We start from the raw sequence: 14,344 nt of genomic DNA on the forward strand, positions 1-14,344 counted from the left end.
ATAGTGATAAATGTACATAAGTCTTGCATAGCGTTCTGGCAAAGAGCATGTGTTTCTGGAACAAGATAGTAGCAGTTTGCACCAGTCGAGGGAACATTACTTGCCACGTATAGTGTTGCAGGGCAGAAATGATGTTCCCTTTTACTTAGCGTGACCATTATAATAGAAACTGCCTGCTGTACTGTACCCCACAAAACCCTTGTATTTGGTTCGGGTCTGGGACTGAGGGTCGACAGCACAAAGGTCGACACACCTTAGGTCGACGCCAATTAGTCGACACACCTTAGGTCGACATGGACAAAAGGTCGACATGGAAAAAGGTCGACATGAGTTTTTTATGTTTTTTTGGTGTCGTTTTCTTCGTAGAGTGACCGGGAACCCCAATTAGTGCACCGCGTCCCCTCGCATGGCTCGCTTCGCTCGCCATGCTTCGGGCATGGTGCCTTCGCTCCGCTACCACTTCGCTCGGCACACTTTACCGTTCCAATCGTAGTCCACGTGGATCGTTAAGTATGAAAAGGTTCAAAAAAAGAAAAAAATTGTGAAAAGATCATGTCGACCTTTTTCCATGTCGACCTTGTTCCTGTCGACCTTTTGTCCATGTCGACCTAAGGTGTGTCGACCAATTGGCGTCGACCTAAGGTGTGTCAACCTTTGTGCTGTCGACCTGGAGTCCGGATACCATTTGGTTTCGTCTCATTGCTGGGAGACATCAGGGCGGCATTTTGGGCTTCTGTGCTGCACCCCGGGTGAGGAACACGTTCTGTAGATGCACACCCAGCCATGTAATAAAAACTCACCCACCAAAGTGCCACGACAACCTGATGCCCCATGGACTGTGCTGGGAATAACATCTAGGGTGCACTGGGGCAAAACCTAGTCATTTTATTTTTTTTGCACATGAAGTGCATTTAATAAGGTGCTGTGCACTGGCGTGTTTATAATGGGTGCAGTGCAGACAGGTACCTGCGGTCCAGGGGGGCCCACATGGGACACTCTGTACCCATTATTTTTAAGACCCTCAGGAGTCCCGTGGCGCAGCAGCAGCGCTGCAGAAATCACTGGAAAATGGCATGGCGCCATTTTCCTGGTGTTTCGTAGGTGCAGTAGGGAAATCACTGGGAAAATGTCCGCGGCGCCATTTTTCCGGTGATCTGCGCATGCGCTGTAGACTCTTGGACAGCGTTATGGTCCCCTATGGACCCTAGTTCCCTGAAATACAGCTCTGCCGGCTAGAGAGGAGGCACACGGGCCACCACCTCTCTAGAAACGCCCCTGGAGATGGTGAACAAGTGCAGTGTACTGTGTTGAAGTGGGTGAGATAAACTCTGCACATTCTGTTCACAAAGGATGGATGGCACAAAATAGTGTTGCTGCCATAGCAATGTCCTCCTTGGCAACGTTTATGTGCCTTATGCTGTTGTCTCTTCTATCAGTACTGTGTGATTTAGTGAATGACATAGTGTATGCCCTAAAGAGCCCAAACTAAAAGCTGCTTAGGAGATGTTTTGAGACCCAACGCCACTTGTATAGCCATCTCAAAATGAACTCTCCATCATGCTCGGCACTAGCTCTGCCATTCAAGATCCTGACTTCATTTTCTAAATACAGATATCCATCTATTACATTGTTATTTATTGTCTGTAGCGATTCCTGCCTACTCTGCCTTTTTTGTTTTTCATAGGCTTTGCCACTTAACAGATAAAATAATCCTAAAGCCATTATCAGTGTCCTCTGGTCCCCCAAGTGCCATTTAAAAGTGATAAGAGCCGCTCTGACTGGCTGAGCGTCGTGGTGGGGAAGTTGGTCCAGTAAAGGATACAATACCACTGTAGTTCTAGTGGTGCAGGGTTCCGCAGTGTAGGGTTAATTTAGTAACACTATATAAATGCTAAGTGAATGAGAACCACAGCAGCTAATCGCCAATAAGCTTTTATCTAGTACATGTCAACGCAAGCATCGGATTGCTTACTAATATGGTTCAAGTTTTTCATTATTCTGCATATTTACTGTTATTGGTAATAAATACTCTGTGTTAATGTATATATTTGCTGCTTTGCTTCATGCAAAGTTGTTTGTCTTTTCTCTGCTTTTTTCTCCTCATCCCTCTTTCCCGTTGTATTTTTTTTTTTTTTTAAATTTGCTTTTATTACTATTTCCTCTCCCTTTTCTCTTATTTCCATCTTTACCCTTTTTGTGACCCCCTTTTCATTTTTTTCCCCCCTTTTCACTCTCTGTCTTTTCCTGGCTGCAGCTCACTGCTCTCCTCCCCGCACAGCAGCAGTTGCTTCTCCAGCAAGCTCAGCTTCTCGCAGCTGCTGTACAGCAATCCAATGCAGCTGCCGCAGCCGCCAACGCCTCCCAGTCAGGGTCCGACACCCAGACTGCCCCCGCCAACCAACAGCAGCCCCCCCAACTTGCTTTGTCCCAACCCATCCACCTCACTGCACAGGTGAGCGCTAGCTAGACGCACCATGGGTGTATGTGTGTGTGTGTGTGTATGTACATGTACGTGTATGTGTGTGTGTGTGTATGTGTGTATGTATGTGTGTATATATATATATATATATATTGTGTAGTTTTAATACAGAACGATTCTGCTGGAAATTATATTGGTGACTATGCTTGGGACTGACTTCAGTATATAGATTTATATACAGTAGATCAGTGGTTCTCAAACTCGGTCCTCAGGACCCCACACAGTGCATGTTTTGCAGGTAACCCAGCAGGTGCACAGGTGTATTAATTACTCACTGACACATTTTAAAAATATCCACAGGTGGAGCTAATTATTTCACTTGTGATCTGTGAGGAGACCTGCAAAACATGCACTGTGTGGGGTCCTGAGGACCGAGTTTGAGAACCTGTGCAGTAGATGATACTGCACCTGATATAACAACACAGCTACACTAACCAGTGTGCAAAGCCACTTCTAGTGCACTAAGCATTGCATATAGTGGTGGGGAAAGTATTTCTAGTAAGTGGCCTGTAGAGGGCAGCACTGTATCCTTATAGCATGGAAGCCCTGTTGTATTGTATTGAATTGCACTGTACTGTACACATTGTATGCTGTTATAATAGTCTATTTCCAAAGTACTAACCTATTATGATGCAAACATACTTGTAGAATAGAACATTCTTGAAAGTGATGACTATACATACAGGCCATACATACTCCTAAAATCAAGTTAACTTGCCTACAAGAACTGTTGATAACTGGAAAATCACTATCCCTCGACAGGATACAAGATCTTTGAAATTAAATTTACCATTCAGCTTATTGCACGCATAGTTCAATTAATTTATGTTAACTTAAATGTTATTCAGTTTAGTAGGGTAACAGCTTGGGAAACTAAACATGTCTGGTTGTAGAGCGCAACATAATTTGCTGCGCTATATAAGAAACTGTAAATAAATAACAGACAGAACAATAGGGGGAGGGGGCATAATGCATAAGAAGGGTATAGTATAAGAAAAAAGTACGTACATGCCAATATACTAACCACTATGATATAATAAGTACACACCATGGTATGCTATTGTTTTCTTTTATCAGCCATATCAGACTGGGAGGGGCTCCCTGATTGACTCATTTTATAAGGTATTTGACAGGAAACCTGCTGTGCTATAGAATAAATCCCCCACGCCCTGGTCACAGCTTATATCTCCAGTATCTATATAAGTCCCGGAGTCTGACACGTATATTGTATTTGACTATAATGTTTTGAACTTAGTTCCCTTTAAAACCGCATGGCAGTGTTGAGATGCCGAGATTACATGTAGAACATTTATCGCTGGAACATCAAAATATACATTTTTTTTTTTTTTTAAATGTGAAAATTATATTCTTTTCCCAATATTCATCATACGTTACACAGCAGACCTAACCGATCTATACAGGATAGTCTCTACTTATCTGCCAGTCTTCATATTCAGACCAGTCCTCCAATCTTCCAACCATTGCAGCGTGCATACATTTATCTGTCACTCCTGTAATTCACAATAGTGGTGCATATTCATACAGTAAATGTAACTACCTGAGCACACGCTACCCCGAGGAGATTTCCTATCCTTGTGCTGTTGTAGTACCTGAAGATCCACCGTGCAGCGCCCTACAGCAAAACAGTACAGTTAAGACCCACATATGAAGAGCACACTATACGCTGAACCTCTTGCTCTAATTATACTGATATGTAAAGTACTGATGTGTTTGGTAGAGCTTTTATGCTACTCTCATACTTATTGGCAGTATAAGGAGGTGTTTCATCTAATTCACACTGTAACTGGCACACACTGTACCGCTCATTGGAAGCGGCCATTTTGTAGAGGAAGCAAATATGCATAGGAATTAACATAGTGAATTCATTAGGACTAATCCACATCACTGAGGGGTGAGGCACTTTGTGACTCATTCCCGGTGAGTTAAGAGGTCAGATATTGGTTCATCCCATAAAATGGCTGCCTAGCGTGTCCAGTCTCATGGCTGTTGATTCAGTCTACAAAATGCCCTCCACGTGTTGGTGACAGGAATTTAATGTGTAAAATTTTTCCAGTTCATCTTGCATCTGCCCAATCCAAAGTTACTAGCGTCTGTTTTAGTATCCAACTGTGTCTTTCGCCCTCCACCAACTTATGAACTGTTATTAGTTAGTATTTCTGAAGTATTTCTATCTTCATATCTTTCATCATAGGACATCCAGCAGTTGCTGCAACTCCAACAACTGGTTCTTGTTCCGGGGCACCCTCTTCAGTCCCATACACAGTTCCTCCTACCCCAGGCAGGACAAGGCCAACAAGGTGAGAGCTTAACCGCATTTCTGTCTGCAAATGCCAGAATGCTAAATAAACCGCAGGCATGCAAACTGTAATGGGAAAGCCTTGCAATCTCCCCGCCAGCTATACTTAGATTTTACTTTTATATACTCTACTGCTACTGTTTAGCCAGTCTGGGATTATGGTCGGGGAAGTCCCAGTTTTCTGATCTGGAACTTTGCCGGGTACAAAATGTGTTATTTTAAAATATTTGAATCCTCCTGAACACTTACGCAGCGGTCGGCCATGGCAGAGTTGTCTGTTATCATATCATGTAAAACATACTACAAGTAATGGAAATGAATAGTGTTTCCTTAACAGATTCGGATTGACTATACCAGTGGTTCTCAAATTCGGTCCTCAGGACCCCACACAGTGCATGTTTTGCAGGTAACCCAGCGGGTGCACAGGTGTATTAATTACTCACTGTCACATTTTAAAAGGCCCGCAGGTGGAGCTAATTATTTCACTTGCGATTCTGTGAGGAGACCTGCAAAACATGGACTGTGTGGGGTCCTGAGGGCCGAGTTTGAGAACCTGTGGACTATACCATGGTGTGCAGTAGATGCTATTTATTTAGCAGTTTTTATTAGGGGGTAAAAAAAAAAAACATCTCAAAGGTAAAAATAATGAATTGCCTGCACACAATAAGAGAAGGGATGTGTCTGCCCAATGTTACGTTTTAATGGTGTATAGAAGTTTATAGATACAAAAGAGGCGTCTTTCAATAGGGTACATTAAGCTACACACTACGATTTTATGAAATTATTTTTTTTACTGTAACATAACAATTTATATACGCGTGGATCAACGTACCACTATACGGACTATACATTTTGCATGTGAACAGTTCTACGAAGGCTTAAATTATCATCCATCAAGTACAGGCAGATCAGAATGATAAAACGTGGGTTGGATTTTATTTTGGGTCATTCACAAGCTACACACATATCGATAACTGTAAGCGCTCATCTAGTACGACTGCATTCCAAATAGAAATCGCAGCACCTGTGACTGAAATTGTACAGATTGCAAAGAAATAGTGGGTGAGATATAAAGGGCACATTTATGAAATAGCTTTCCAAGCTATCTGTGAAATAGGTGCCAACATGACAGCGGATCCCGAGCTTCACGTAACGGGCCACCGCATAGATGATAGGAGTGGCCTGGTGGTAGTTGTTGTTGTTTGCAGAGTTATATAGGCACATACCAGACGATGACTCAAACTACGAACAGCCCTGTTGCTTAACCACTGCTGTTGGTTTTTGAAGTATAACAGTTACAGCCGTACTCACTGTTGTATAAACACTGGTGATGACACAGCTTGAGCTAAGTGGGGTTCTATACAGCTTACCAACCGGTGAATGTATGTTTGTCTTAGTCACTTTCTTTAAAATTGTAGTCGGTTTAACGTCACATTTTAGTCTTTTTTTTTTTTTTTCTTTCTCTAGCATCCATAAGGGATACTGGGAACTTAGTACAATGGGGTGTAGACGGGGTCCAAGGAAGCCGGTTCACTTTAAATTTTTTCAACTGCGTGTGCTGGCTCCTCCCCTCTATGCCCTCTCCCACAGGCAGTTTAGAAAAATGTGCCCTCAGTAGAGGATGCACACTCTGAAGCTCCAGTGAGTTTTCTTCAGTTTATTTTAAAACTTTATTTTCGGTATGCTGTTTGGGCAACAGCATTCCTGCACCATGGGAGTTGGGGGGGGGGGTTACCAGTCTCTTCTGGCTTCCGAGCCGCTTTCCCGCTGCAGGAGCACCGTCCTGAGAGGTTCTTGTACAGCGGGGCACTGCGCCTTAGCGGTCGCAATTGCAGCACGCCCCACACCCCTAACATTGCCTGAAGGTGAGAAGAGTGGTGAGTACAAACTGGGGGCCCCGTTAGGGGGGTCCCCCGGTTCTTGGTGCAGCGCAAACGCAGGGGCGGCATATGGAACCCTCCCTGGGGCGAATCCGCTATGGCCCCACCTGTGTACACTGACAGCGGTAGTGAAAACTCTAATTTCTGTGATGTTTTTACACTTATATGGAGACTTTGCCAGTATAAATATCTATAGAGCTCCGGTGCCATTGCAGGGGGCGGAGCTTCCTCAGAGCGGGACCAGCAGCGTTTTGGCGCCTTCCTCTGCTTACAGCTGCAGCAGCAGGCACACACAACTCTTCCAGACACTAAGCATACGCAGGAAAACTGGTACAGGGGTGTAGCAAAGGGGGAGAGCTGCTATTGTACACAATCTGTGTCCTGAAAAGGGCAAAAACTTCGGTGTTGCACTGTGATAAAACAGCTCGCAGTCTCCCTGGGGCTGCTTAGCTTGGATGTGCTGTTCCATTCTCTCTATCTCCCTCATAATAAGGGCAGGCTTGCTATTATATTACTTGTCTGTGTGTATGTGTATATAAGTGTTGTCTACTGTAAATATGGTAAAACACCAATTATGCAGTGTATGTCACACCAGATTCTCTCCCTCTACATCTGGTTCCATATCATGGGAACAATGCAGCCAGTCCTCACAACTCAGCGAGGGGGCTGGGTGTCAAGAGCCTTCCTGGCTAGGTGCCATAAAATCCATGATGTCAGATATGTCATATCAGCTCACTGTTAATACTCAAAAAAACTCAACAACTGCAGCAGGCTGTTGCAGACCTGACTGCAAAGGCAAATAATAAACCGCTCTCCCTCTCTAGATCAGGACCACTAAAATGTGGGTTACATGCTTTACTCTCAGAATCTGATGAGGAGATACAGGAGGAGGGGGAGGAATTGGATCCTGTTACTGGGGATTCCCCTTCTTCAAAGGGTATTGAGCCCCTCATACTTGCTATACTGGACGTGTTAAAACTCCCCCTAGAGGACACTGCAGCACAGCAGTCATTTTTCTTAGCACAGAACAAACTCAGTGTCACTTTCCCTGATTCTGCAGAACTGGATGACCTGTTTAAGTTAGCCTGGAAAAATCCAGATAAGAAATACCAAGTGACAAAACGTTTTTTGCACACTTTCCCATTTGCTCCTGAAGGCAGGAAAATCTGTGAAGAACCCCCGGCCGTAGACGTATCAGTCTCTCACCTATCTAAAAAGGCGGTACTACCAGCTCCGGGCTCCTTTACCATAAAGGACCCTGGGGATAGGAATATAGAGACTACACTGAAGTCTATTTACACAGCGGCTGGTATATCACAAAGACCGGTCATAGCGGGTTGCTGGATGACGCATGCCATTCATACGTGGGCTACTCAAATTCAGAAGGGCCTCTCAGGGGATATGTCCTTGGTCACTATAGTGAGACTCCTAAAACACATTCAAGACACTGCACGCGTCCTGTGTGACTCTCTCAAGGAGATAGGCAATATTAATGCTAAGACCACTGCTATGGCAGTGTCGTCGCACAGGGCTTTGTGGTTGCGTCAGTGGATAGCGGGCGCAGAGTCCAAGCGCAGTGTAGAGTCTCTTCCTTTTTCAGGGGATTGGCTCTTCGTGGTTGAGTTGGATACGTGGATTTCCAAGGTTACTGTGGGAAAATCCACGTTCCTCCCCTCTGGGGCCCCGCCAGCTAGGCATTCCTACCTGGGGCTGCCTACCCAGTCCTTTCGATCTGCCAGGTTCAGATCAAGAGCCAGAGGCGCCTCCACCGCTGCGAAAGGCACCAGGGGTAGGACAAGAAAACTAGCCGACGCAGGTTCTCAGAAACAAAACGCCAATTCAGCTTCCACGAAGGCCTCAGCATGACTGTGCCTCCCCACCCGAGGGGACCTCGAGGTGGGAGCTTGACTGCGCCACTTCAGCCATGTCTGGGAAAACTCCTGCCAGGATGCCTAGATAAGAGACCTAATTTTTCAGGGTTACAAGCTGGAGTTCGACGGTGCTCCTCCCCAACGATTTTTCAAATCAAGCTTACCAGTTTTGGAGGATACACGAGTTACGCTGCAACAGGCCATCCAAAAGTTGGTCCAATCCCAAGTCATTGTGCCAGTGCCCTGCCACTACAACAACAGGGACAGGGTTACTACTCCAATCTGTTTGTGGTACCGAAACCGGACGGTTCGGTAAGGCCCATTTTGAATCTAAAATCCTTGACCCCTTACCTAAAGGTTTTCAAGTTCAAGATGGAATCTTTGCAAACAGTGATTGTGGGTCTGGATGAACAGGAGTTCATGGTCTCACTGGATATAAAGGATGCTTATCTCCATATTCCAATTTGGCCGCCTCATCAGGCTTACCTGCTGTTTGCCCTGCTGAACGATCACTACAATTTCCAGGCGCTACCCTTCGGCCTGTCCACAGCTCTGAGGGTTTTCACAAAGGTAATGGCGGAGATGATGTTCCAGCTCTGAGTCCAGGGGGTCAATATTTGTCCCTTACCTAGACGATCTCTTGATAAAGGCAAGATCCAGGGAGCTTCTATTGCTCAGTGTAGACCACACTATTCAGCTTCTGTCACAACATGGGTGGATTTTCAGTTTGCAGAAGTACAACCTGGAGCCTACTCAGCGGCTCCTGCTCCTGGGAATGTTTCTGGACACAATTCCTCCCGGAGGACAAAGCGAGGATGCTTCAGGAAATAGTCAGAGCGGTACTACGGCCGAATCGGATAGCTGTCCATCTTTGCCTGAGATTGTTGGGAAAGATGGTAGCCTCATACGAGGCAATCCAGTACGGAAGGTTCCATGCCAGAACGTTTCAATTGCATCTCCTGAGCAAGTAGTCCGGATCTCATCTACAGATGCATCGGATTATACGGTCATCACCTCAGGCCAGGATTTCCCTCCTGTGGTGGCTACAGTCCTCAAACCTACTGGAAGGTCGGAGTTTCGGGATTCAGGATTGGATCCTCCTCACGACAGACGCGAGTCTGCGGGGATGGGGAACGGTCACCCAGGGCAGGTGGTCAGCCCACGAAGCCCTTCTTCCGATCAACATTCTGGAACTTCAGGCGATCTACAACGCTCTGCTTCAGGCCTCTCCTCTGCTCCGTGATCGAGCTGTTCAGGTTTAGTCGGACAACGCCACGGCTGTGGCTTATATCAATCAACAAGGAGGGACAAAAAGCAGAGCCTGCATGCGAGAGATATCACGGATACTCCTCTGGGCGGAAAGAAATGCAAGAGCCGTGTCGGCCGTCTTCATTCCGGGGGTGGACAACTGGGAGGCGGACTTCCTCAGTCGTCACGATCTCCACCCGGGGGAGTGGGGCCTACACCAGCAGGTGTTTCAACAAATCATCAATCTGTGGGGCTGTCCACAGATAGACATGATGGCATCTCGGCTCAACAAGAAGCTTAGATGGTATTGTTCGAGAATCAGGGACCCTCAGGCGAGGGCAGTAGTTGCACTGACGATGCCTTGGCCTTACCAGCTGGTCTACCTGTTTCCTCCGATTCCTCTGCTCCCAAGGGTGCTAAAGCGAATCAGGAATCAAAGAGTCCAGGCAATTCTGATTTACCCCAGATTGGCCTTGAAGGGCGTGGTACGTGGTACATGTCCATAAAAGACCTTTGGCATCTGCCAATGAGAAGAGATCTTCAACAAGGACCGTTTGTCTACCCGGACTTACGGCGACTTCGTTTGATGGTATGGAGGTTGAGCAGAACATCCTAGCTCACAAAGGCCTTTCCAAAAAGGTTATTGCAACCATGGTTTAGGCCAGAAAGCCTGTGACGTCAAAACATTATTATTATATCTGGAAACGATATGTCTCTCATTGCGAGGAGCACAAATATCCTCCTGCGGAATTCAGCCTGGGACGTTTCTTACCTTTCATGCAGGCTGGTGTGAATTTCGGCTTGCGTCTGGGCTCCCTTAAGGTCCAGATTTCAGCCCCCTCTGTTTTCTTCCAGAAGAAGTTGGCAATCTTGCAAGAAGGTCTGAACTTCTGGCAACGAGTGCTCCATATACAACCTCCCTTTGTGCCACCAACGGCACCCTGGGATTTGAATGTGGTTTTTGGATTTTCTACTATCCTCCTGGTTTGAACCACTGATGAAAGTAGAAGTCGAGTACCTTACATGGAAGACAGTAATGTTATGGGCCCTAGCTTCTGCTAGATGTGTCTCAGAATTGGGGGCCTTATCGTATAAAAGTCCTTACTTGGTCTTTTACGAAGACAGAGCAGAGCTCAGCACTCGGCAGCAGTTCCTGCTGAAGGTTGTCTCTGCATTCCATTTAAACCAACCTATTGTGGTTCTGTCTAGTTCTGGCTCTTCTGCTCCTCAGGAGGCTTTGGACGCTGTACGAGCCTTGAAGATCTATGTCGAGAGGACGGCTCGGATCAGAAAGACGGATTCCCTGTTTGTGCTGTATGATGCACAGGAAAAGGGTTGCCCTACTTCTAAGCAGTCTATTGCTCGTTGGCTTAAGTTGACTATCCAACAGGCCTATGTGTCGGCAGCCTTGCCTATTCCACAATCTCTGAAGGCCCACTCTACAAGATTAGTGGGGTCTTCCAGAGCGGCTGCTCATGGAGTCTCGGCCTTGCAACTATGCCGAGCTGCTACCTGGTCGAGGAAGAACGCCTTTGTGAAGTTCTACAAGTTTGATACCCTGGCCAAAGAGGATACCCAGTTTGGACAGGAGGTGCTGCAGATGTCTCCCCACTTTCTGGAAGCTTTGGGACGTCCCCATCGTACTAAGTCCCCAGTATCCGTTATGGATGCTAGAGAAAATAGGGTTTTAAATACCTACCGGTAAATCCTTTTCTCGTAGGGATACTGGGTGGCCACCTCAGTGCGTTAACTTTCTGCAGGTTGTTTCTTATGTATAAGTTTACCTGTTCAGCTGTTGCTGTTTGGTTGCCAGTCGTTGCTGGTCAGTTTGTTGTGGTGTGCTGGTGTGTGACTCTCACTACTCGTTTTGTTATGTTCCTTCTCTCAAGTATATCTATTCTCCTTCGGGCACAATATTTTACCTATAACTGCCTGTGGGAGGGGGCATGCAGGGGAGGAGCCAGCACACCCAGTTGAAAAAATTTAAAGTGCACCGGCTCCTTTGGACCCCGTCTATACCCCATCGTACTAAGTCCCCAGTAACCCTTATGGACTACGAGAAAAGGATTTACCGGCAGGTATTTAAAATCCTATTTTTTTTTCTTTCTATGTTTTAGTCAGTGGATCTCCGTTTTCATTTTAGTCTAATTTTAGTCAATGTACTTTCTAGTCAATAATTTTTGCAAACAGTTGAATAATACTCTAGTGGATTTTGCTGAAGAACACTTCTCTAAAATTCACTTGAGAAGCTTGCATACCTTTTTTTTAACTGTAGGCCAAATTCAGACCTGATCGTAGCAGCAAATTTGTTAGCAGATGGGCAAAACCATGTGCACTGCAGGGGAGTCAGATATAACATGTGCTGAGAGAGTTAGATTTGGGTGGGGTGTGTTCAAACTGAAATCTAAATTGCAGTGTAAAAATAAAGCAGCCAGTATTTACCCTGCACAGAAACAATATAACCCACCCAAATCTAACTCTCTCTGCACATGTTATATCTGCCCCTCGTGCAGTGCACATGGTTTTGCCATCTGCTTGCAAATTTGCTGCTATGATCAGGTCTGAATTAGGCCCAATGTGTTTAGTAATCTAGGCTCAGTATGTGTTGCATAGTAAATCTGACTTATCGTAGTATTCCCATATATCATATACAAATTAATGCCTTAAGTTTGTTAGAATACGCACTCACATTTCCCTAGCAGCAGGTCATATTTATTTTCTGCAAATATCTAGACCACTTAATTGTTCTTTAAAAATGTAAACCTCTACCTCCAGTGTTAATTTTGAAGGATTTTAAATTTAGTTTTAGTCTTAGTTGTTTTTTTTTGTTTTTGTTTTTTTGCTTTGTTTTAGCTAAGATTTAGTCAGTGGATCTCCATTTTCATTTTAGTCCTGAAATAAAGCTGTCGTCAGCGATTACTTTTATTCCAAATTTTCATTAACAGAATTAACACTGGGTTAACCTGTACACTGTCCCGCACTTTGGCAAATCTATAATGGGTGCAGTGTGTGCAAGGCACACGGGCCCCGGGCCCAGGAGGGCCCACTTTGCACACACTGCACCCATTTGTTTAATACTTACCTCTCTGGGGTCCCCCGTCGGAGCCATCCCTTCTGAACACTAAGGGGAGCTAACTGTATTGCGAATGCTGAAAACTCGCTGTGTTCCCGGAGGTCTGTGCATGCCCAATGGAGTCTGTGCGCAGACTCTATTGCCGCTGCGGAGAAGGATGGCACCTCCGGGGGACTCCGGAGAGGTAAGTATGAAAATCTTGTGCCCCAGTCAGAGAGGAGGGGGCCCCGATGCAGAAGGCTGCACACGGGCCTCCTCCTCTCTTAAAACGGGATACGGTCAATAGGTTGACCACACTTTGGTCGACATGGTCACTAGGTTGACATGGAAAAAGGTCGACATGCATTTTTCCCCTTTTTTAATTTATTTTTTATTTAATTTTTATTACTTTTCCATACTTTATGATCCACGTGGACTACGATTGGGAATAGTAACCTATGCCAAGCGAAGCTGCGAGGGGACACGGTGCACTAATTGGGGTTCCCCGTCACTTTACGAAGAAAACGACACCAAAAAAAGAAAAAAAACAACAACTTATGTCGACCTTTTTCCATGTCGACCTTGCTCATGTTGACCTAAAGACCATGTCGACCTAGTGACCATGTTGACATAATGCATGTCGACATAACGACTGTCGACCTAAGTGTGGTCTACCTAATGACCCATACTCCTTAAAACGCCCCTAGTCCTGCATATTTTGTTTGTCTTGATTAGAGGCTTAGGGGTATATTCAATTGGTGTCGAAAACTGCCGTCTGTCGAAAAGACGGCTGTTTTCGACTTTTTAAGGTCGAAAAGTGATTCGACCTATTCAATGCTTTTCAACAAGTCGAGGCATTCGACTTGTCGAAAAGCACGTGGATCGGCGTAATAGCTGCCGATCCACGTGCTTGTGACGAAAACGGGGTTTTCGACCATCTCAGTCCAACATTAAAAGATGTTGGACTGAGATGCGCACCCAGAGGAGGAGAAGGGGGGTGAGCCACAGGGAGACGGGGGGACAGCCGGCGGGCATACAGGGGAGATCAGCGCTACAGTAGCGCTGCAGCTGGATGTCACTCAGCCGCCCGACCTCACGGCAGCTTCCACCCGGCTCCAGCACGCTTGTTGGAGCCGGGTGGACACTGCCGTGAGGTTGGGCGGCGGAGTGACATCCTGCGGCAGCGCTACTGTAGCGCTGATCTTCCCTGTATGCCCGCAAGCTGTCCCCCGCTGGTCTCCCCGCAGCTCGCCCCTCATCTCAATTCGCCTTGAAAAAGTCGAATTAAGATGGGATTGAATAGGGGTTGTCGGATCCATTCCGACAAATACATGTCGGAAATGGATCCGACTTTAATTGAATATACCTCTAAAACTCATAACCTCGCCCTTCAGATCTCAGACGTAAATACACAATGCTAATTATCCCACCTTCACAATGAGTGCAGTTGAGGAGATCTGATGTCCAGATTTCCGATCACTGTTCAGACATCGGTAA

General features: G+C 45.9%; 1 protein-coding gene across 4 annotated transcripts in view; it reads left to right on the forward strand.

The window, feature by feature from the left end:
* Positions 1-14,344, forward strand: part of POU2F2 (POU class 2 homeobox 2) — a 158,087-nt gene that overhangs the window by 110,584 nt on the left and 33,159 nt on the right. For all 4 annotated transcript variants that reach the window (XM_063942357.1, XM_063942358.1, XM_063942360.1 and 1 more), the window contains exons 6-7: positions 2,255-2,452; positions 4,692-4,797. In XM_063942357.1, coding sequence (XP_063798427.1) covers positions 2,255-2,452; positions 4,692-4,797 — 304 coding nt within the window. The remainder of the gene's footprint in view (positions 1-2,254; positions 2,453-4,691; positions 4,798-14,344) is intronic.

Source organism: Pseudophryne corroboree, chromosome 10, assembly GCF_028390025.1.
Source record: "Pseudophryne corroboree isolate aPseCor3 chromosome 10, aPseCor3.hap2, whole genome shotgun sequence".
Taxonomy (NCBI): Eukaryota; Metazoa; Chordata; class Amphibia; order Anura; family Myobatrachidae; genus Pseudophryne; species Pseudophryne corroboree.